At 41.4% G+C, this 24,006-nt stretch overlaps 1 protein-coding gene across 1 annotated transcript in view; it reads left to right on the top strand.

Moving 5' to 3' along the window:
* Positions 1–24,006, top strand: part of LOC132401505 (myoferlin-like) — a 152,534-nt gene that overhangs the window by 42,688 nt on the left and 85,840 nt on the right. Inside the window, exons 11-15 of the mRNA XM_059983881.1 lie at positions 3,942–4,119; positions 10,455–10,579; positions 13,525–13,625; positions 18,012–18,204; positions 22,424–22,579. Of these exons, the coding sequence (XP_059839864.1) occupies positions 3,942–4,119; positions 10,455–10,579; positions 13,525–13,625; positions 18,012–18,204; positions 22,424–22,579 (753 nt within the window). The remainder of the gene's footprint in view (positions 1–3,941; positions 4,120–10,454; positions 10,580–13,524; positions 13,626–18,011; positions 18,205–22,423; positions 22,580–24,006) is intronic.

Here is a 24,006-nt window from a genome sequence, read left to right as displayed (position 1 = left end):
GGAAGGACAGGGAGATGATAGGATAAAATTGCAGTCAATAAGATGCTTTGAAGTGTAACATGGGGACAAAATCAAAAAGAGTGATGACTGTAGGGGTTACGCTTGAATGCACACCATACATAGTATAAGGTAGATGATCTTGTATTCAATTGGAGCTTGGCAGGTACAACATAGCAGGCGTCACGGAGCTGTGACTGAAAGATTTTAGTTGGGAGCTTAAGATCCAAGGATACACCTTGTAATCAAAAGAACTGGTAAGTAGGCAGGGGCGGTGAAGTGGCTCTGTTAGTAAAAAATGAAATCAAATCCTTAGAAAGAGGTGACATAGGTTAAGAACATGTGGAGTCCTTGTGGGTAGAGTTAAGAAACTGCAAGAGTATAAAGACCCCGATGGGAGTTGTATATAGGCCTCCAAACAGTAGCCATGATGTGGGATACAAAACACAGCAGGAGTTTGAAAAGGCATGTTAAAAAATTGCAATGCTATGATAGTCTTGGGAGATTTCAATGTGCAGGTTGATTAGAAAAATCAGATTGCTGCTGGATCTCAAGAGAGGGAATTTATAGAATGTCCATGAAATGGCTTTTTAGAGCAGCTTGTGGTTGAACCCACTAGGGGCAAGACAATTCTGGATTGGGTATTGTGTGTAATGAACCTAATTTGATTAGGGAGCTTAAGGTAAAGGAACCCATTGTCATGGTCTGGTTCATTAACTACTCATTTCAGCTCATTTCCTTTTCCCTGTGTTCCACTGGGCTCCTTGATTAGGGCACCTGATCCTTATTCGAAATGGCAGCATAAAAACCTTGGCTTACTTTCGTGCTGATTCGTCACCGTAGTCAGTGCGGCTATGCTCATCCCAGGGCAGCCGAGAATCGTGGACTCTAAGTTGCTTCAGTGCCTGTGGCTGCTTAGTGAATTCAGTCATTTCCGTGCCCAGCTGAGTTGCCGGCTGTTTTGCTGCTACTCTGAGCTAAGATGTGAATTCTGTCATTATCTTGTTCGGCTGAGATTTGCTGGTCGATTGTTGCCACTCCAAACCCCCAAGAATAAGGGACTGTATTCAGAGCTGCCAAGAATAAGGGACTGTCTTCCAAGCTGCTAAGAATAAGGGACCGTCTTCCGAGCTGCTAAGAATAAGGGACCGTCTTAAGAGCTGCTAAGAATAAGGGACTGTCTTCATGAGATTCTTCGTGTCTAGATACAAATGGACTGTCATTGTTTGGTTTCAGTCATCTTGTTTCCAGCTGAGTAGGTCTGACTGTTTGCTGCTACTCCGAGTTGGGAATTCTGTCTCTTTGTGTCTAGCTGAGGATTGCTGGCCGTTTGCTGCTCCTCTGAGCCAAGATAAGAATCATCTATCTTTGTTTGTTGTTGTCGTCTCCGTGTTCCAGTTGCAGGCTCCATGTTCCAGTACCAGGCTCCGAGTCCAAGTCCAGTCCAGGTCCGGGCTGCAAGTCCAAGTCCGGTCCAGGTCCGGGCTGCGAGTCCAAGTCCGGGCTCCGAGTCCAAGTCCAGTCCAGGTCCGGGCTGCGAGTCCAAGTCCGGGCTCCGAGTCCAAGTCCAGTCCAGGTCCGGGCTCCGAGTCGAAGTCCGGTCTGGGTCCGGGCTCCGAGTCCAAGTCTGGTCCAGGTCCGGGTTCCAAGTCCAAGTCCGGTTCAGGTCCGGGCTCCGAGTCCAAGTCTGGTCCGGGTCCGGGCTCCGAGTCCGAGTCCAAGTCCGGTCCAGGTCTGGGTTCCAAGTCCAAGTCCGGTCCAGGTCCGGGCTCCGAGTCCAAGTCCGGTCCGGGTCCGGGCTCCGAGTCCAAGTCCGGTCCGGGTCCCGGCTCCAAGTCCAAGTCCAAGTCATGTCCAAATCCGTCTCCGTGTCAAGTCTCCTTGCTTGTGTCCTGCTCTTGGGCTCGCCTCCTGCTTTCCCCAGTCGCTCCAGCCACTCATTGCAACCCACATCTAAAGCAGTGATTATAATGATACCATTCACCCTGCAGTTTGTGAGGAAGACGCTAAAGTCAGATGAATGGGTATTAAAGTGGAGTAAAGAGCATTACAGAGGCATGAGAGATGAGCTGGCCAAAGTTGATTGGAAGGGAACACCAGCAGGGTTGATGGCAGAACAGCGCAGGATAGATACATCCCAAAGATGAAGAAGTATTCTAAAAGGAGGATGAAGCAACTGCGGCTGACAAGGGAAGTCAAAGGCAGCATTAAAGCAAGAAAGAGGGATACAATATACTGTAGCAAAATTTGTGGGAAGTTAGAAGATTGAGAAACTTTTTAAAAACAACAGAAGGCAACTAAAAACCATTAAGAGAGAAAAAGTAAAATATGAAGGGAAGCTAGCCAATAATATATAAATAGTTAAAGAGAGGCGAGAGTGGATACTGAACCGCTGGAAAATAATGCTGGAGAGGTAGTAGTAAAGGAAAAAGAAATGGGGATGGAACTTAATAATTAAGGCCATAAGACATAGGAGCAGAATTAGGCCATCTGGCCCATTAAGTCAGCTCTGCCATTCAATCATGGCTGATACTTTTTTTTCTTCTCCTTCTCAACCTTAGTTCCCAGCCTACTCCCCATAACCTTTGATGTCATGTCCAATCAAGAACCTATCTATCTCTGCCTTAAATACACCCAAAGACCTGGCCTCCACAGCTGCATGTGACAACAAATTCCACTGATTCACCACCCTTTGGTTAAAGAAATTTCTCCGCATCTCTGTTTTTAAAGGATACCCCTCTATCCTAAGGCTGTGCTTTCTGGTCCATGGGAAATGTCCTTTCCACATCTACTTTGTCTTGGCCTTTCAACATTTAAAAGGTTTCAATGAGATCCCCCCTCAACCTTCTGAATTCCAGTGAGTACAGACCCAGAGCCATCAAATGCCCCTCGTATGATAACCCTTTTGTTCCTGGAATCATCCTTGTGAACCTCCTCTGGACCCTCTCCAACATCAGAACATCTTTTCTAAGATGAGGGGCCCAAAACTGTTCACAACACTCAAGGTGAGGCCTCAGCACTGTCTTATAAAGCCTCAGCATCACATCCTTGCTTTTGTATTCTAGACTCTTGAAATGAATGCTAACATTGCATTTGCCTTCCTCACCACCAACTCAACCTGTGAATTAATCTTTAGGGAGTGTTCTGCACAAGGACTCCCAAGTCCCTTTGCATTTCATATTTTTGGATTTTCTCCCTGTTTAGAAAATAGTCTGCACATGTATTTTTACTACCAAAGTACACGATCATGGATTTTCCAACATTATATTTCATTTGCCACTTTCTTACCCCTTCTAATCTGTCTAAGTCCTTCTGCATCCTACCTGTTTCCTCAACACTACACAATATTTTGTGTCAGACTTCACTATGGAAGACACTAACAGAATGCCAGAAATCCTCCTCAAATTAGAGAATTCAGGATTGATGCCTTTTGGTAGACCACCCAGATGGAATGTGAGGTGCTGTCCCTCTAGCTTGTGCTTGGCTTCATCCTGACAGTGGAGGAGGCTGAAGACAGGCACATTGGTGTGGGAATAGGGAATTGAGTTAAAATGATTTGCAACTGAGAGCTCAAGATAACTATTGCAGACAGAAGGCAAATGCTTTACAAAGTGGTCTCCTAGTCTGTGCTTCGTCTGGTCGATGTAGAGGATCACATCGTATACAATAATGGGTTGGAGGAGATGTAACCTCATTTGAATCTGTGCCTATAGAAAGAAAAATAGTTACTGTTTACAGTTCAAGATCCATCACCAATTTTATTCTTAAACCTTTCTAGCTCAATTTTTCTGTTATTCATCTTTGATCAAGCTTTTCAGTTTGGACCCTCATTTAATATGCAGTCAGATTTTTGTGTTTGTCAGCCTATTCTGGAAAGCGTTTTGAAATGTTCCATTGTTTTCTATGCTGCAAGAACTGTCTCCTTTTCCATCTTATGGCTTTAGAGGTACTTACGTAGGCGGAGGTACAGTCTTTGCGTCGTTTTCTACTCAGCCACACAACTGCAAGACACCAAGGAACCAATCCAGTTTGAGGTCAGCATGGGGAATTACGGAAATAGGTTTGACAAGTCTTGTAAACTTCACGCATCCACCACTCAGTACAGCCAGCCTGTGTTTGATGGTAAGTAGTAAAATTGGATGATACTGAAGAAGGCACTGGAACTAGAACTTGAAGCGTTCTAACAGGCAATTGTTAATCTGAAATATTGTCTGTATTTCCCTCTACAAACGTTGCCTCAATCTGTAGATTATTTTCAGTATTTTCCATTTTTATTTAATGTTTAAGATAAATCAGTAGCAAATGTAAAAGCAGTACTTTTTAGCGTTGGCAATGGTTGTGTAGCCATTAGCACAATGGTAGCACTAGCGACCCAGGTTCAATTCCGCCACTCTCAGTAAGGAACTTGAAAGTTTTCTCTGTGACTGCGTGGGTTTCCACTGGTTCTCTGGTTTCCTCCCACATTACAAAGATGTACAGGTTAGTAGGTTAATTGGTTACATGGGTGTAATTGGGCTGCATGGGCTCACTGGGCCAGAAGGGCTGTTTACCATTATCTATTTCTAAATAAAAATAAAAATATTTTTCTTTTGATTCTAGCAGGGGGTAGTGCAATAATTTTTAGAGTGCAGGTACAATGTCCAATTGCTTTATAGTACTTGATATTTCACAATTATTTGTTATATATGTGATTAGGGGACAGTCATTTAGAATTAAGATGCATATGAATTTCTTCCTGAGAGGTTATGAATCTAGAATTTCACTGAGAATTGTCTGGGCTAGGTGTTTAAGAGAACATAGATAACTGACAAGATCATATTGAAATGTGGGCGAGCAAGTGAGGGGCCAAGTGACTTACTGCTACTTCATGATTCCATGTGAACCTCAATCTGGTTCTGTTATGGATGTCAAAGATTATGGGGAGAAGGCAGAGAATGGAGTTGAGAGGGATAATAAATCAGCCATGATGGAATGGTTAAGCAGACTTGATGGGTTGAGTGGCCTAATTATGCTGCTGTGTCTTATGGTTTTACAGTTACAATGGTTATTGTCATTGGCAAAATTAGAAATTTATGGTTATTAAAAGAGAACTTTGTTCAGATCAATCAACTTGTAGTTTCTATAACTGAAACTAAAGTTGAATGTGACAATAATGATATTGGCACATTTGGTCATGCACTGTTGCTCTTGTTTATGTTACTCTAGAGTTTCTTCCACCCCACACCAACACATTACCCCAATAACATCATTTAACTGCTTTAAGCTGATGCAATAGTTGATACACATTGCATTGATAAACCAAAGTGTATGTTGAAATGTAAATTGCATTTTCTAATATTTTGTGCTAATTGGTCTTTGGATATTGCTTACAGTTGGAAAGTTTCAAGTCCTAAATATTAATAATTCTCCTAAGCTTGTCTGTAAAATGTGGTTTGGGTTCAAACTGTTAGGATGATACAGCTAATAGCTGTAAGATGATGAAGGGTCTTGGTCAGCTGTTTTCTCTTTTCCATAGATGCCACCTGGCCTGCTGAGATCCTCCAGCGTTTTGTGTGTGTTGCTAGGATTATGCAGCTGAAGGGTCACATGGAAATGGCAGAAAGATAAATTGTGCATATGAATAAAAGAATTGAGAGATGTTTATGTGATGTCCCTCATATCCTTAAAACCCAGCTCTTCTCCTAAGGCAGTAATGAATTATTTCTAAGCTTGGCACTGTTAGACTTTTTCAGACAACCTCAGAACTAATTTATACCCAGCAAGCCCCTGCAATTGGCAGTGAGATGAATGCACTGCTGATCATTTCTAAAATGCAACAGGCCACTGGGAGAACTCTATACCCTACAGTTAGGTCCCGTTTCATTCAACGAAACTAAGACAAAGTAGTACAGATACTAGAAAACCAAGTTTTCCAGTCATTTCAGCAGCGGGATCAGCACCCAGTGAGGAGGTTACTCACAGGTTAGCGGCGCCTGTTTGAAAGAAGAGCTTCACGAGAGTTCAGTGTAATTCCAGCAGCGGGAGCAGTGCAGAGGAGTAAATAAAGTACAGAAGGGACAAGCAGAGTGGCCATTGTTGGGAGTGGGCCAGTGGTGAGAGTGGGGATGTCAGGCTTTGACTCAAAGGAGGCTTCACCTCAGAAGAGTCATTGACTCTGTGTAAGTTTTTGTTAAGTTTCCCTCTCACTGTGTCAGGGGTACTCAGTATAATTTAAATGCCCATTGTGTGTTCTTCATGCCAGATGTTGGAATCTTGGGTGTCCTTGTACATGAGAGTGAGGAGATCATTGATCAGAATTACAGGGAAGTAGTCACCCTTAAGTTGCAGGAGGCAGGTAACTGTGTGACTGTCAGGCAAAGGAATGGGAAGGTGAATAGGCAGTTAGCGCAAAACACTCCTGTGCTCATTCCCCTCAATAATAAGTATACCATCTTGGATGCTATTGTGGGGAATGACCTCCAAGGAGAATGCCACAGATACGAGGATACTGACATTGAGTGTGGGTCTGTGGTGCAGAAGGGAAAGAGGGAGAAGAGGGGAGTGGTAGTGATAGGGGCGTCAATTGTCAGTGGGACAGACAGAAGATTTTGTGGATGTGAACAGGACACCTGGATGGTACATTACCTCCCAGGAGCCAGGGTCAGGGACATCTCAGCTCACATCCACAGTTTTTTGGAGAGGGAGCAGCCAGGTGTCTTGGTATACATTGGTAACCATATAACCATATAACAATCACAGCAGGGAAACAGGCCATCTTGGCCCTCCTAGTCCGTGCCGAACTCTTAATCTCACCTAGTCCGTGCCGAACTCTTAATCTCACCTAGTCCCACCTACCCGCACTCAGCCCATAACCCTCCACTCCTTTCCGGTCCATATACCTGTCCAATTTTACCTTAAATGACACAACTGAACTGGCCTCTACTACTTCTACAGGAAGCTCATTCCACACAGCTATCACTCTAAATGACATAGTGAGTAAAAGCACAGAGGTCCTGAAGAGAGAATTTAGAGAGCTAGGCAGAAAGCTGACAAGTAGGATAATAATTTCTGGATTGCTACCTATGCACGTGCCAGTGAGGGGAAAACCATGTCATGGCTGAGAAGCTGTTGCAAGGGGGATAGTTTCAGGTTCTTGGAACATTGGGATCTCTTCTGGGAGAGGTATGACTTGTACAAAAGGGATGGGTTGCACCTGAACTCGAGGGGGACCAATATTCTCACAGGCGTGTTTGTTAGAGCTGTTGGAGAGGGTTTAAACTAATTTGCCAGAGGGTTGGGAACTGGAGTGAAGTGTCTCAGGTTAGGATGAATGGTTTAAAAAAAAAAGCAAAGGTAGTATGCAGTCAGGCTGTCAGGAAGGGCAGGCAGATGATAAGGCAAAATTGGAGCCAGCATGGTGAGTATCAGTGTATTGGGGATGCAGAATCAAAAAGGGTAGCAAATGCAGTACTTGAAGTTTAATATATCAATGTATGGAGTATAAGAAATAAGGTGGATGATCTGGTTGCACTTTTACAGATTGTCAGGTATGTTGTAGTTGGGAGCTGAGCGTCCAAGGTCACACATTGTATCTGGGGGATAGGAGGGCAGGTAGAGGGAGTGATGTGGCTCTGCTGATTCAGAAGAAAAAGGCATCAAATCATTAGAAAGTCCCATGGACTACAGATTACAATGGGAAATAGAAAAGGCATATTAAAAGGGCAGAGTTATGATAGTCATGGGAGATTTTAATATGCAAGTAGACTGGGAAAATCGAGTTGGTAATGGATCTCAAGAGAGTGAATTAGTTGAATACCCATGAGATGGCTTTTTAGAACAGTTTATCATTGAGTCTACTTGGGGATGAACCATACTGGATTGGGTGTTATGTAATGAACTGGAGGTGATTAGGGAGTTTAAGGTAAAGGAGGCATTGATCACAATATGACTGAGTTCAACTTGAAATTTGATAGGGAGCAAGTAAAGTCTGATATAGCAGTATTTTAGTGGAGTGAAGAAAATTACAGTAGTATAATAGAGAAGTTGGCCAAAGTAAATTGGAAGGAAATGTTGGCAAGGATGACAGCAGAGCAGCAATGGCTTGTGTTTCCAGGAAAATTAGGAAGGTGCAGGATAGTTGTATTCCAAAAACAAAGAAATATGCAAATAGAAAAATAGTACAGCTCTGGCTGACAAGGGAAGTCAAAGCTAATGTAAATTGAAAGAAAGGGTGTACAACAAAGCAAAAATTAGCAAGCAGATAGAGAACTGGGAAGCTTTTAAAAACCTATAGAAAGCAACTAGAAGTATCATTAGGAGGGAAAAGATGGAATATGAAAGCAAGCTAGCAAACAATATCAAGGTGGATAGAAAAAACTTTTTCAATTATATAAAAAATAAATAAGAGATGACAGTGGATGTAGGACTGGTAGAAAATAAGCCCAGAGAAATAATAGCAGAGACAAGGAGATAGCAGATGAACTAAATGAGAATTTTGCATCAGTCTTCAATGCAGAAGACTCTAGCAGTGTGCCAGGTGTTGAAGGGTGTGAGGGAAGAGAAATGAGTGCAGATACTATTACAAGGTGCTCCAAAAGCTGAAAGACCTAAGGGTACGTAAGTCAAGTGGATCAGATGAACAGTATCTTAGGGTTCTGAACGAAGTGGCTTTTGAGATTATAGAGGCATTAATATTGATCTTTCAAGAATCATTGGACTCTGGCATGGTTCTGAGGGCTGCTAAATTGCAGATGTCACTCTAAGAAAGAGGGAGGCAGCAGAAAGGAAATTGTAGACCAGTTAACCTGACCTCAGTAGTTGGGAAGCTGTTGGAGTCAATTGTTAAGGATGAGGTTATGGAATACTTGGTGACACAGGACAAGAAAAGACAAAGTCAGCATAGTTTCTTTAAGGGAAAACCTTGCCTGATGAACCTTTTGGAATTCTTTGAGGAGATTGCAAGTAGGTAAGGGGGATGCAATGGATGTTGTATATTTGGGCATTCAGAAGGCCTTTGACAAAGTGTCATACATGAGGCAATGTACTAAGTTAAGAGTCCATGACATTACAGGAAAGTTGCTGGCATGGTTAGAGCCTTGGCTGATTGATAGAAGGCAACAAGTGGGAATGAAAGGATCTTTTTCTGGTTGACTGCCAGTGACTAGTGGTGTTCTGCGGGGATCTTTGTTGGAACAGTTGCTTTTTATGCTGTGTATCAATGATTTAGATGATAGAATAGATGGTTTTGTTACCAAGTTTGAAGATGATACAAAGATTGGTAGTGTTGAGGAAACAGGTAGGCTGCAGAAGGATTTAGACAGATTAGGAGAATGGGCAAGAAAGTGGCAAATGAAATACAGTGGTCATGCACTTTGGTAGAAGAAATAAACGTGCAGACTATTTTCTGAACAGGGAGAAAATCCAAAAGTCTGAGATGCAAAGGGATTTGAGAGTCCTTGTGCAGAACACCCTAAAGGTTAACTTGCAGTTTAAGTCGGAGGTAAGGAAGGCAAATGCAATGTTAGCATTCATTTCAAGAGGTCTAGAATATAAGAGCAGAGATGTGATGCTGAGGCTTTATAGGGTACTGGTGAGGCCTCACCTTGAGTATTGTGAACAGTTTTGGGCTTCTTATCTAAACAAAAAGGTGTACTAGCATTGAAGAGGTTTCAGAGGAGGTTCACAAGGATGATTCTAGGAATGAAGAGCTATCATATGAGGAACGTTTGATGGCTCTAGGCCTGTACTCGCTGGAGTTTAGAAGGATGGGGGGGGGGAATCTCATTGAAACCTTTTGGAATGTTAAAAGGACTAGACAGAGTAGATGTGGTAAGGATGTTTCCCATGGTGGGGGAGTCTAGGACATGAGGGCACAGTCTCAGGATAGAGGGGTGTCCATTTAAAACAGAGATGTGGAGAAATTGTATTGTTTTTACTATTACCATCAGGCAGGATATACAGAAGCCTTAGTTCCCACACTATCAGGTTCAGGAACAGTTACGACCCTTGAACTTTCAGGCTTCTGGACTGGTGTGGCTAACTTCACTCATCCCAACTCAAAACTGATTCTATAGCCTGTAGGCTCACCTTCAAGGACTTCACAACTCATGTTCTCATTGTTACTTACATTTACACAATTAGTTTTCTTTTGCACATGGGTTGTTAGTCTCTGTATTTTTTCATAAATTATATTGTATTTCTTTATTTTTCTGTAAATGCCTGCAAGAAAATGCATTTCAAGGCTGTATATGGTAACACATACATACCTTGATAACAAATTTTACTTTGACTTTGAAAAAGTACAAGCTCTTACAAGAATTAAAATTAGCTGTCTGTGAAGTATGTTAACATAACTATACCCATATTATTTGTACTCTATTGTGGTTTTAAAAGTTATTCAAATCTGAACTGAACAAAGAAAGTCTGATTATGCCGGTTAGTTTCATGAACCCTAACCCTATGTCACCATTTGCTTGCAGGTAACTACTACTATTACCTCCTTTGGTGTGACACAAAACCTGTGGCTGCACTGACATCATACTGGGAAAATATTGACCACAGGCTCAATAGATTAAATAGTTTGCTTAAAATTGTAGATAAACTGGTGAGTATCTTGTGCTGCATTTAATTGAAAATGATACACATGTCCCTAGCCTCTGAAAAGAGAAGTGGGATTAATGCTGCTGGTCCATGACTTCCTATCAGGATCCCTGCAGCACCCAGAGACCCCGTGAAGTCAGTCTCAGAGGCCGACGTCAGGCTGTCTTTCAGGAGGGTGCACTCTCGCAAGGCAGCAGGCCCCGATGGGAGTACCTGGTATGACTCTGAAAACTTGTGCCAACCAGCTGGTGGGGACTTTCAAAGACGTTTTCAATCTCATTGCTACAGTTGGAAGTTCCCACCTGCTTCAAAAGGGCAACAATTATACCAGTGTCCAAGAAGAGCAGTATGAGCTACCTTAATGACTATTGTCCAATAGCACTCACATCTATGAAGTGCTTTGAAATGTTGGTCATGGCTAGAGTCAACTCCTGCCTCAGCAAAGACCTAGACCCACTGCAATTTGTGTATTGCCACAATAGCTGTATGGTGTACATGATCTCATTGACTCTCCATATGGCCTTGGATCACCTGGACAATACAACTACCTAAGCCAGGATGCTGTTTATTGACTACAGTTCAATGTTTAACACCATCTTTCCTACAGTCCTAGTTGAAAAGCTACAGAACCTGGGCCTCTGTACCTCCCTCTGCAACTGGATCCTCGACTTCCGAACTGGAAGATCACAATCTGTGCAGATTGGAAATAACATCTCCACCTCACTGACAATTAACACTGGTGCACCTCAGGGATGTGTGCTTAGCCCACTGTTCTACTCTCTTTACATGCATGACTGTGTGGCTAGGCACAACTTGAATGCCATCTAAAAATTTGCTGATGATATATACCAGCTAGTTGTCACAGCAACAACTTTGCACTTAACATCAGTAAGACCAAAGAGTTAATTATGGACTTCAGCAAGGGAACACATGAAGGGACACACACCAGTCCTCATAGAGGGATCAGAAGTGGAGAGAGTAAGCAATTTCAAGTTCCTTGTTGTCAATATCTCTGAGAACCTAACTTGGTCCCAACATATCGATGCAGCTATAAAGAAGGCAAGCCAGCGGCTATATTTCATTAAGAGTTTGAGATTTGGTATGTTGCCTAAAACACTCGCAAATTTCTACAGATGTACCGCAGAGACCATTCTAACTGGTTGCATTATTGTCAGGTATGGGAGGGGGTGGTTACTGCACAGGATTGAATTAAACTGCTGAGTGTTGTAAAATTAGTCAGCTCCATTATGGACGCTAGTCTCCATTATATACAAGACACCTTCAAGAAGCGTTATATGCATCAAAAAGATGGTGTTCATCATGAAGGTCCCTCACCACCCAGGACATGTTACCATCATGGAGGGGGTACAGAAACCTGAAGGCACACTCTCAACGATTCAGGAGCAGCTTCTCCCCCTCTGCCAGCCGATTTCTGAATGATCATTGAACCCATAACACGACCTCAATACTTTCTGTTTTTTTGCAAAGTTAACACAATTCGCAACATATGCCAGTGATGTTAAAGCTGATTCTGATTCATTAGAACTGGAAAATGTTCAGTAGTAGCAACATTTAAGCAAATGTAGAGCTATGGGAAAGCTTGTGATAAGAGAGGTTTGAAGTAATAAACTGAAGAAAAGGATAAAAGTGCATGACAAAGTTGAATTAGAATTATTTGTCTTTTTAACAAAAAAAAGAGCTCTATATATTGCAGTGAAGTATATGACCTGTAATGAACTTTGCTTTTAATTTAGTATTTTATGCACCCACTCTCAAATGTAGTTTTGGTACTGACTCATTTCAATTTTTGGGTTAAATGTCTTCACATACAGTCAAAGAGCACTACAGCATAGGAACAGGCTCTTCAGCCCACTTAGTTCATGCCTGACTATTATACTGCCTCGTCCCATCAACCTGCAGCTGGACTATAGCCCTCCATATCCCATGCGATCTATGTACTTACCTCAATTTCAGTTAAATGCTGAAATCAAAGCCACTTCCACTGGCAGCTCATTCCACACTCTTCCATTGTTCCACCTGCTCATTATCATACTGTAGCAGCCTATGTCTATCTTTCCTGCTATCAATAAGACAATCTGTTGTTTGTTATCTGCTTGTTCTGTTTTGTTGTTATCTTTGCTGTTTTGCCAAACATTATGGGCATGTTATATTGGTGCCAGAATGTGTGGTGACATTTTTGGCTGCCCCCAAGTCATCTTTAATTTATGTTGGTTTTTAATGCAAACAATGTATTTCACTATGTTTTGATGTACATGTCACAAATGAATCTGATTTACCAGTCGTATTCCGCATCCATATCCAAAGTGTTACTGTACACTCAGTGGCCACTTTATTAGGTACACTCATACACCTGTTTGTTAATGCAAATATCTGATCAACCAATCATGTGACAGCAACTCAGCTCATAAAAGCATGCAGACATGGTCAAAGTTCAGCTGATGTTCAGACCAAACATTAGAATAGGGAAGAAAAGAAATCTAAGTGACTTTGACTGTGGAGATGGTGTCAGATGGGGTGGTTTGAATATCTTAGAAACTGCTGATATCCTGGGATTTTCACACATAACAGTCTAGAGTTTACAGAGAATGGTGCAAAAAATAAACAAAAACATCCGGTGAGCAGCAGTTTAATGGCGAAAATGCCTTGTTAATGAGAGAGGTCAGAAGAGAATGGCCAAACTGTTTCAAGCTGACAGTAATGTGCCAGTAACTCAAATAACCACACTTTACGACAGTGGTCTGCAGAAGAGCATCTCTGAACAGCAACAGACCATGATTGTACACTCAGTGTCCACTTCATTAGGTTCAGGGGGTACATAACAAAGTGGCCACTGAGTGTAGATGCTAAGCAGCAGTTTGGGGGAGGGTAAATTGTGAAATATTGGATACTTTTTCTAATAATACTGAATTGTTATTTTACTTATTTTAGAAAGCCAGTTTGGAGGACATCAAACAAACTATGCCATCTGAAGGAGCTCGACTCACGGGGATGTGGATGAAGATGCTTGACCGTGTGGTGAAAGATTGCTGGTAGGTAGCTCTGAGTACAATCCACAGAAGAACTTTGGATTAAACAATTAACTTATTCTCCTGGGACCAGGTGTACTATTTAATGACAAGGTCAAAATCTTCCCCCTCTCTTGATAAGCGTTGGTGAGTTTGTCTACGCCATTTTTACATGATTCATTGAGACTTTTATCCATGTGGTTTCAATATGCAAGAATGGCATACACTATCTATTGGCAACATTTTTCTCCAAATTAGCTTTCAAAAAATAACAAACCTAATTTTGAGTATCTGTAAAGTTGATATTTCTCTTCGCCTGCATGTCTGTACTGTGGATGAAGATACAAAATTCAAACTAATTTTATTATCAAAGTACATATGTGTCACCATATACCACCCTGAGGTTTATGTTCTTGCAGGCATTCACAGTAGAACAAAATAGTACAAAAGAATCAATGAGAAACCACACACAAAGACTGACAAACTGCCAATGTGCAAAAGAAGACAGACTGTGCAGGTACAAAATAAAGAAAAGAATAACAAATAAATAAATATTACTGAGAAGATGAGTTGTAGAATCCTTGAAAGTGAGTCCAAAGGTTGTGGACTCAGTTCAGTGTTGGGCCAGTGAGGACTGAAGGGATGAGCGAGGCTCAGTCGCTTAATGTGTTCAAGGTGGACATGAATAGATTTTTCTATATTATGGGGATCAGGGGATATTCGAGTAGTGCAGGAAATTGGAGCTGAGGTAAGATATTGGGTCACGATCATGTTGGATGCTAGAGCAGGTGCAAGGGACCAAATGATCTATTCCTACTACTGTTGTTAGTATGTGAATGAGAACTTGCTTCTTTTGAGTGTAGATTGTGAGCAAATATTGAACAATACTTCTGCATTTGGCTGTAACCTGAGAGCATGTGATGAATTAAAATGGTAACTGTTTCAGCCATAATACAACATTGCTCCTTGGTGTTGATAATCTTCATCCACACAGAAATAAGAGCCTTCCCCTGTTTTCTCTCCATAACCTTTTATGCCTTTAATAATAAAGAACCAATCAACCTCTGCTTTAAATGTATCCAGTCACTTGGCCTCCACAGCCATCTATGGGAATGAATTTAAAAAATCACCACCCTCTGGCTGAAGAAATTCCTCCTCATTTCTGTTCTAAAGGGATATCCTTGTATTCTGAGGTTGTGCCCTTTGTTCCTAGACTCCCCCACTATTTGAAACATCCTCTCCATGTCCACTCCATCTAGGCCTTTCAATAATAGATAGGCTTCAATGAGATTTCCCTCATTTTTCTGAACTCCAGCAAGTTCAGGTCCAGAGCCATCAAACACTCCTCATATATTAGCTTTTCATTCCTGGAATCATTCTGGCATCTTATCATTAAGGACCCCCAATACCCAGGACATGCCTTCTTTTCATTGTCACCATTGGGAAGGAGGTACAGGAGCCTGAAGGCACACACTCAATGTCAGGAGGCTGGTGTGTATGTGCATGTTTATATATAAATAAATATAACATAATTTGCAGTTTTTGTTTTATGTATTGTGAAGTATTGCTGCCGCATATCAACAAATTTTACGAGATATGCCAGTGATATTAAACCTGATTCTGATTCTCCTCTGGACCCTCACCAACGTCAGCATGTCCTTCTTAGGTAAGGGGCCCAAAACTGCTCACAGTACTCCAAGTGCATTCTGACTAATGCCTCATAAAACTTCAGCACTATAAATAAATGGCATTGCCTCAGAAAAATAGACAGAGGGTAACGGGAGTGATGGGATTTCTTTTTGAGAGCCAGCATCGATCCAATGGGTTAAGTGGCTGTCTCGTGTGTTGTAATTTATGTTCAAATATCTGCAATGCTTATTTCTCTTTTTTTTGTAAAATGCCTCTGGAAGCTGAGCATCTTGGTTGTCCCAGATAATTGGAGTTTATTGAAAGTAAATGGTTGTTTCTCGATGCCTCCTTGAATGATCATTTTTCTTGTATGATGACTCCACCCTACTAACTAAGGATTATAGGCTTCGGGTACCTCGGTTTTCAACAGATATTGAGGCCCTGGTTAACAAAAAGAGGGTGGTGCATAGCAGGTATAGGCAGGCAGAAACAAATGAGGTACTTGTGGAGAATAAGAAATGCAAGAAAATATTTAGGAAGGATATCAGAAGCTCTAAAAGAAGGCATGAAGTTGCTCAAGCAACCAAGGTGGAAGAGAATCCTAAGGGCTTCTACACATACATTAAGAGCAAAAGGATAGCAAGAAACAAAAGTAGTCATCTGGGAAATCAGAGTGGTTATCTATGCATTGAGTTGAAAGAGATTTGGGGAGAACTTAAATGGATTTTTTACATGTGTATTTACTCGGAAGAAAGGCATATAGTCTATGGAAGTGTAGTGTTCCATGACTTATGACTCTGTGACTCCTACTCTGACGTCCCTTGCGAATTACTAGGAATCAACAATGATAAACCAGCAGTCAATGGTATAGTGATTGTCCCTGTGAGAGATCCCTGATGTGGCAAATGCAGGTAATGCATTGACTCTCTTGGGTTAAGGCGGGGGTCGGCAACCTGCGGCTCCCGAGCCATTTGTGGCTCTTTCACCTCTGTGCTGCGGCTCCCTGTGGCTTTGGGAAATAATTGGTCAGTATTTAATTAAAATGTATTTTATGTTAGTTTGTTAGCTTTTGAAATGTAATTATGGTGATCTTGTACAACCTAAGTGTAGCGACACATTTCCTGCCACATCATAAAACGGCTCACAATTAGCCAGCATTCCGGCTAAGGGAGATAGCCTACGGGGGTTTGTGAGTACGCGTCTTTTGCAGCATCTGCGTCCATGGGGGCTGGGTTGAGGGAAGCTGAAAAGCAAGGCTGTTTAGTTCGAATAAAGCTATCTTTGACTGCAGTTTACTGACACCGCTACAACGTGTTTTTATCGCTGGCTGTCCAGACGGAAGGTGCTGAAACGCTTTGTCGCGTGTCTGGAAGAAGTGAAAACTTTCCTGGGCAGCAAAGGGCTCACCTTTCCTGAGCTGGAACAGCCAGAGTGGCTGGAAAAGCTACACTTCATGGTAGACATGACAGCGCACCTGAACACGCTGAACACAGCTCTTCAGGGGAAAGGACGTACAGCCCTGCACATGTTGGAGGATGTTTTGGCATTCGAGCGCAAGTTGACAGTGCTTGCCAGAGATTTACAGAAAGGCACTTTGTCTCACTTCCCCAATTTGAGAGAGTTCAAACAAGGTCACGACATGATAATTTCGGAGTATTTACATTCTGCAATCATCGCAATGCAAACATCGTTTGGGAAACGCTTCTGTGAGTTCAGAGAGGAAAAAAACACATTATCCTTCCCGGTCACTCCCTTAAGCATCGATCCTTCCCTACTGAATACGACTGCATTGGCAGGTGTGAGTCAACCTGATCTTGAGATGGAACTGGCCGACATAGCCGACAAAGACATATGGGTGTCCAAGTTTAGACGCTTGACAGCAGACCTTGAAGATGTTGCCCGACAGAAGGCCGTTCTTGCTCAGAAACACAAATGGAGTGATATTGAAAACCTCACAGATGACAGCTTGCGATCCTGTGTAAAGATGAAGGTGACATCATACAGCCCTGATGTGCAGACGCTGTGCGCTGAGGTCCAGGAGCAGAAATCCCATTAACCAAGTATGATAAATATTTTAATTGCCTATTATTTTACTCATATTCATATTTTTTCATTGTTCAGTGAAATAGTCCTTTCATTTTTCAGGATGACAGCTGGCTGACGTTATTTTTGGTTTGCTGCTGGCGGAAAATTTAAGTTCGGCGTTTTTCATAAATACAAGAAGGACTCAAATAGACATTGAATATTTTACTTAAAAGTAACTTTCAACCCAACGTCTTTTTTTCGGAGTTCAAAATGTTTTTGTTGCATGCAGAAATGTAATTTCGTTTTCTCTGCAGGAGTTCATCAATTTCATAAATGCAACACATTATAGTTTGTTTATACATAGCATAAAGGCAAAAAAAACGTATGCAGTGTTATTTCATTTTAAATGTCAAACGGGTTTTGTGGCTCCCAGTGTTTTCTTTTCTGTGGGAAACGGGTCCAAGTGGCTCTTTCAGTGGTAAAGGTTGCTGACCCCTGGGTTAAGGCAATTAATTGGGACAGACCTTAATCCCTAATTCTTTCTATAGTTAACCAGTGAGTATTGGATCCCCCTATTTGGAGCATATTATAATTTCATGCCTCGATACCTGTCCCCTGTAGCCTGATTCTGCCTAAGCAATGATTTGGCTTCATGATTGTTTGCAAAACTTCTTACATTAGTAGTGTATTGCATTTGGACACCCTCCACTGTTTAAACCTTATAGCTTTTTAAAATTCTTTTCTTCCCTATTATAGTCGGCCACTCCCGGTGTTGACAAAGCTGCCCCATGTGACTGTTCTTGATCGCTACCTATATAATCAGCAAGTTACCACTCTTAAGAAAATTAGGAAATCTGCAGAGAAACTAAGGGATCAAAAGATTGATGCCCAAGACAAGCTGCCTGAAGTCGAAGACTGGATTGAGAAGCTCACATCAGTAGCAAAGGAGGTTTGCTTTCTAGTGCTTAATAGAAGTGTAAAAGGAGAATATTCCAAAGTTACATTATGTTCATTGTTCAAAGTTAGATTAATTTTGACAAGCTCTGGACTGATTGCTTTTCAGCAAGATTGAAAAGTTACATAATATGTTTAATGAGTGTTAAAAACAGATTTTGACTAGTAGTACAGAGGTTGCAGCAAGTCAAGAGTTAAGCAGATTGTGTGCAGTCAGAACAGGCAAGAAAGGTCTTTGAAGGTCATGGTTACACTTTACACTGCAAGGGACTGGAGCTATATGTCATACAGAGATGAGATTAGAATGTAACAGAAAGATTCAAGAAACACTCACCAACTATGGGACAATTACATTATTAACTTAAGTAAGTAATAATGTAAGTACCATCAGTTGTTAGCTTGTAGTTTCTATTGACTCTTAACACCTGATTGGTGATTAATCTTTCAAGTAAGTAATTTGAACATACACATGGTTACCAATTGGTCAATATCTGTAATTGCTGGTTAACTCTGTATAAAAATGGCATTTCTCAACAGTATGGTGACAGATCCCATGCTTTTCTCCTCGTGCACAAATAAATAAAATGTGATCGAAGACCAAATGTGCATTTTCAGAGTCTGGGTCACCACGTTAGCAGCAGTTAGTGCGAAGCAATTATACCTCGGGCATCAGAGTTCGGAATTCAGTTCTGGCATCTTCTGAAAGGAGTTCGTCCTCCTTGTGGAATGTGTGGGTTTTCCTCAAGTGCTCTGATTTCCTCCCACAGTCTACAGACATGCTAGGGAAATTATTTGGCCATTGTAAATTGTCCTGTGATTAGGTTAGGGTTAAATTGGATTTGCTAGAATTGAAGGACCTATTCTGCAGTGTATCTCAAAATTAATTAATTTAATTAATTAATTGATGACATTAGGAGTATCAGCATAACATTTGAAGAAGAAAATATGGAATACAAAGTACTGGAGTTTGCTCATATACTTCTGGAAGTTCCAAAGAATTTTATAACATCATTTTTAAAATCTTAAAAGTTTCAATGCAACCTAATGTTATTAATTTTCAATTGAGGGTTACAAGTGACTGCATAGTACTACGTTGTGTGAAATGGTTAAAAATGCTTCAGTGGGAGACAATGCAATATTGTAGTAATAATTAAGCATGAATCATCATACTGAAGTGTGTTATCCGCTGCTATTCCTGGTGTGAATTGGCCAGGAGGTGAAGTATTTTCTTTCAGGATGAGAAAGACCTTTTAGTATTAAGCAAGAAGGTGAATAGGCTCAGAAAATTGTGCAGTCTATAATCAGGGTATTCTGGAGCTTCCCTCCAGAGTCCCTAACACAAACATCAAACAGTACAGCACGTGACAGGCCCTTTGGCCCTTGATGCTGTGCTGAACTAATTGAACTAATGACTCTTAATCTAATTACAAGGGAATCCATAGTAGCACACACAAAATGCTGAAGGATCTCAACAGGTCAGGCAGCATTCTTGGAGAGAAATAAGATGCGAAATTCAAGGTTGTTTAATGTGATTTCTTGCACACAAGCTTAAGGAGAATGAAATAATTGTTACTCTGGATGCAGTGCAGCACCAAATTAAACACAAAAGTAAGGAAACATTAATAAATAATTATAATTAATAACACAGTAAATATAAGTGCTTAAGATAAGGGGTCTTAGTCAATATTTCAGGCCAAGACCCTTTCATCAGGGCCTGATAAAGGGCCTTGGCTTGAAATGATGGCTCATTATTCCTCTCCGTAGATGCTGCCTGACCTGTTGAGTTCTTCCAGCACTTTTTGTGTTGCTTGTAATCTAATTCCTCTTCCTCACTGATTGATGACATCTCTCACTTCTCTGTATATTCAGTGCCTACCTAAGAATCTTTTAAACATTCCTACATGATGTGCCTCAACAACCACCCTTGACAATGTATTCCAAGCCCCCACCACTTTGTGTAAAAAAAAAATTGCCTTACACATCTCCTTTGTACTTTTTCCCCTCATTTAAATGTGTACCCTCTAGAATTAGACATTTAAACCCTGTGTAAAATTTACTGACTGCTTATTTTATCTATACCTTAGCAACGCACACAATCCCGATGAAGGGTCTCAGCTTGAAATGTCAACTGTTTATTCTTTTCCATAGATGTTGCCTGATGTGCTGAGTTCCTCCAGCATTTAGTATGTGTTGCCTTGGGTTTCCAGCATCTGAAGATTTTCTTGTGTTTGTACTATCTATACCTTGCATCATTTATGAAATTCTGTCAAATGTACCTTCAAACTCACTACTCTAGATCAAACAGCCCCGATAAACCTCTTGATCCTCTCCAAAGCAGCTTCCACATCCTTGTAGTAATGTGATCAGAATTGAATGCAATACTCTTAGTGGCTTAACCAGAGTTTTATAAAGTTGTTCAATAATTTTCTGCTTTTTGAACTCAGTGCCTCAACTCATAAAGGCAAACTTTATTGTACATTGTCTTTACTACCTTATCAACCTTTGTGCCCACTTTGTGGAGACATGTACAGTACCTGGACCCCACGATCCCTCTGATTATCAGTGCTCTTAAGGATTGTGATATTTTTGTATACAAAATTATGAGGGGTATAGGTAGGATTAATGCACTGAAGTTGAGTGAGACTAGACCTAGAGCTAATGGGTTGAGGCTGAAAGGTGAAATATTTAAGGGGAACCCAAGAGGAATCCTTTTCGAAGAGTCATAGAACACCACAGCATGGAAACAGGCCCTTTGGCTGATCTAATCCATGCAGAACCATTAGCCTACCCAGTCACATTGACTGGCACCTGGACCATAGACCTCTGTATCCCTCACATCCACGTGCCTATCCAAATATCTCTTAAAAGTTGAAATTGATCCTGCATCCACCATTTGCGCTGACAGCTCATTCCACACACTCACCATACTCTTAAGTGAAGAAGTACCCCCTCATGTTCCCCTTGAACATTAAACCTTTCACCTTTAACCTGTAACCTCTAGTTCTGGTCTCGGCCAACTTCAGTGGAAAAACCCTGCTTACATTTATCCTACGTATACCCCTCTTAGTTTTGTATAACTTATCAAGTCTCCCCTCAATCTTCTACATTCTAAGGAAAAATTCCTAACTTTTTCAAAGTTTCCCTACAGCTTATATCCTGGTAAATTTTCTCTGAACTCTTTCAATCTTATTTACATCTTGCTGTAGGCAGATGACCAAAACTAGACACAATGCTCCAAGTTAAGCCTCATCAACTTCTTATATAATTTCAACATAACATTCCAACTCCTGTAATCAGTCCATTGATTTATGAAGACCAATGTGCCAAAAGCTTTCTTTATGACTTTATCTACATATGACTCCACTTTGAAAGAATTATGGATCTGTATTCCCAGATTGCTAAGGGCCCTGCAACTTCTGCACTAGTGTCCCACAGGATCTGAGGGAAGTGCGAGTGTGAAGCGAGCTGCAAGAGGAAGTGGTGGATATGGGTTCAATTTCACTGCTTAAGAGGAATTTGGATAAGTACATGGACCTGAGGGGTATAGAGTGTTATGGTCCAGGTGCAGATCGATGGGGCTAGGTAGAATAGCAGTTTGGCATAGGCCAAAAGGCATGTGTATGTGCAGTAGACTCTATTAACTGGGTTCTCTTTATATTGGATTTCCAAAAGTGCAGAGCCTCGCAGTTGACATATTAAATTCCATCTGCAGCTTCTCCACTCATATCTGCAACTGATCCATATTCCACTGTATTCTTTTGTGCAAATCACAACGCTACTAATCTTACTCACATTTTCATCCATATAATTTATATAGGTGACAAACATCTGAAGTCCCAGTAAATATCTCTGTGGAACACCACCAGTCATAGATCACCATCCAGAATGAGACCCATCCACCACTACCATGGCAAGCCAATTTTAGATGCATTTTGCCAACTCTCTGTACACCTTATGCACTCCAATTTTATAGATGAGTATTTGGAACCTACTTGAAAGCCTTACTAAAATCTATGGAATCAACATCCGCTGCTCTGCCTTTATCAGTCACCTTCGATACCTCCACAAAGCTCAATCAGATTAGTCAGACAGACGAAGACACATAGACTGTCCTGAATTAGAGCTTATTTTCAAAATGGAGAAGGGAATGTTAATAGATTGATAGTTTGAAAATGATAAGTAACAGTTTGCACATTTTATTCTGATCTTAATAGCCTCAGAACAGCCTGCCTGACATCATAATATGGATGATGTGTGGTGAGAAACGAGTTGCTTGTGCTCGGATCAAAGCACAGTCAGTTCTATTTTCCAGTGACAGCAGAAAATCTTGTGGGAAGTTTTGTGGGAAGTGGCAAACCGTGTTTCTGAAGGTGAGTCAAAATTTCTCAGAAACATCTAGACTTAGAAGTTTTCCATATGTTTCTTCATCCAAGGGCTTTGCACGCTTTGTTTTCAAATTTATGTGCAGAGGGAGTAGTATTTTAGTAGTTGTAGATATTTCACTGAACCTGAAGAACAGCTAATTTACAGATGATGAGGATAAAATATTGTAAAGTAGTTTGACGTCCTACCTGTTTGGCCTAGGTCATCCTTGTGCCACTCAGTTCACTCATTTATGTAGATGCTTTTGAGCACATGACCTAAAAAGGAGAGAGAGAGAATGGAGAGACAGTGCAAGGGAGCGGTGCTCAGAGGGGTCAACAAGTTCAAGTTCAAACTTAATTGTTGTTTGAACATGCATGAATACCCATAAATACAGCCAAACAAAACAGCATTTCTCCAGGGCCACGTGCTAAACACAGTGCCAGTAGTAATACAGAGCACATATAAGGTATCAGTGAACGTGCAGTCACACAAAATATATAACCCAAGGCCCTGAGTGTCATGTCCTGTAAATTGGTAGTGCATGGGTATATCGGCAAGAATAAGCAATTCTTTGCAGTCCACAGTCAAACACATGCACACCCGCAATCTAGTTTGTCTTCTCCTAGCAAATACTGGAGGGCAGCATCAAGGGGAGGGAGCAGTCCCCAGTCTGGCACATCACATCTGGCGTCTCCTGGATCACTGCAACAGGTGAGCCCGCAGCTTGAGGCCTAGTCCTTGCTGCTACTGAGGCCGCACAGCTCCCCTGTTGTCAGTCTCACCAATAAACCTGTGAACTAGACTTGCAGTATTTTACATTACCAATGTCCAACAGGGTCTTGCAATCAAACGAAAAATATTCAAGACAATCATTCACTGTTAGACTGCACACCACCTTTTCGTACTGATTCTGATGCCTCTCTGTAGCCGACAACAACATAGTCCGCACCATGTCCAGCTCCTCTACAAGCAAGCAGCTCACTGATGGGTTAGACCTGCAGAATTTGAAGTTCTTAATGTCCAGTATTGTCTTGCAATTATAAAAAAGATCCTTTAAAAATGAAAAAAAATCACCTTTGGTTGGCCCCAGAGTGGCCGTTGCATCTGATTGCCTTCTTATCAGAAACCCCTGCATACTGTGCTGTATATTATTCAAAAAATGATCTGTCGAAGGAACTCAAGGGGTCAGGCAGCATCTGTGGAGGATAGTCGACATTTCAGGTCTCAAGCTGTTCCAAAACTGTAAATCAGTTGCAATGGAATTGTAGACGGTCCTGAATGAAGGGTCTCAGCCCCAAAATATTGGCTCTTTATTTCTCTTCCTAGGTACTGTCTGGCCTGAGTTCCTCCTATAGTTTGTGTGTGTTGTTCCAATGGATTGTAGAGTTTTGGAAGTTAGCTATAGATTACAGTATTTCACCTGGAAATGCTG

This window comes from Hypanus sabinus, chromosome 1, assembly GCF_030144855.1.
Source record: "Hypanus sabinus isolate sHypSab1 chromosome 1, sHypSab1.hap1, whole genome shotgun sequence".
In the NCBI taxonomy this organism is placed as follows: domain Eukaryota; kingdom Metazoa; phylum Chordata; class Chondrichthyes; order Myliobatiformes; family Dasyatidae; genus Hypanus; species Hypanus sabinus.
The sequence above is the reverse complement of the archived record's forward strand: the minus strand, read 5'-3'. Positions and strand labels throughout refer to the sequence as shown.